General features: G+C 33.6%; 1 protein-coding gene across 1 annotated transcript in view; it reads left to right on the forward strand.

Moving 5' to 3' along the window:
- The first annotated feature begins 169 nt into the window (after positions 1-169).
- Positions 170-268, forward strand: part of LOC115244018 — an 8,850-nt gene continuing 8,751 nt past the window's right edge. The window contains exon 1 of the mRNA XM_029821353.1: positions 170-187. Coding sequence (XP_029677213.1) covers positions 170-187 — 18 coding nt within the window. The remainder of the gene's footprint in view (positions 188-268) is intronic.

Consider the following 268-nt stretch of genomic DNA (forward strand, 5'->3'; position numbering starts at 1 on the left):
TATATATATATATACTTTTTTTTAGATTATCCTATGTACGTTTTTCTTTTATTTTTGCGCGATCGATTTTTGTCTCGATGTTAAATTAAATTTTCGTCGTTTGTGTGTCAGTTCGTATCTTGACGTCGCGTAAAATTTTTCCGTGATATCCGCGAAAGAAATCGTAAAAATGCCAGAGGAACAAAAAGTAAGAGGCAGTTTTTTTTTCTTTTCCAACTTCTCCGAAATGAAAAGTCGCGAATGGGTTTCCTCCTCTATGCATTTTGAG

Source organism: Formica exsecta, unplaced genomic scaffold, assembly GCF_003651465.1.
Source record: "Formica exsecta isolate Colony F162 unplaced genomic scaffold, ASM365146v1 scaffold79, whole genome shotgun sequence".
NCBI classification, from domain to species: domain Eukaryota; kingdom Metazoa; phylum Arthropoda; class Insecta; order Hymenoptera; family Formicidae; genus Formica; species Formica exsecta.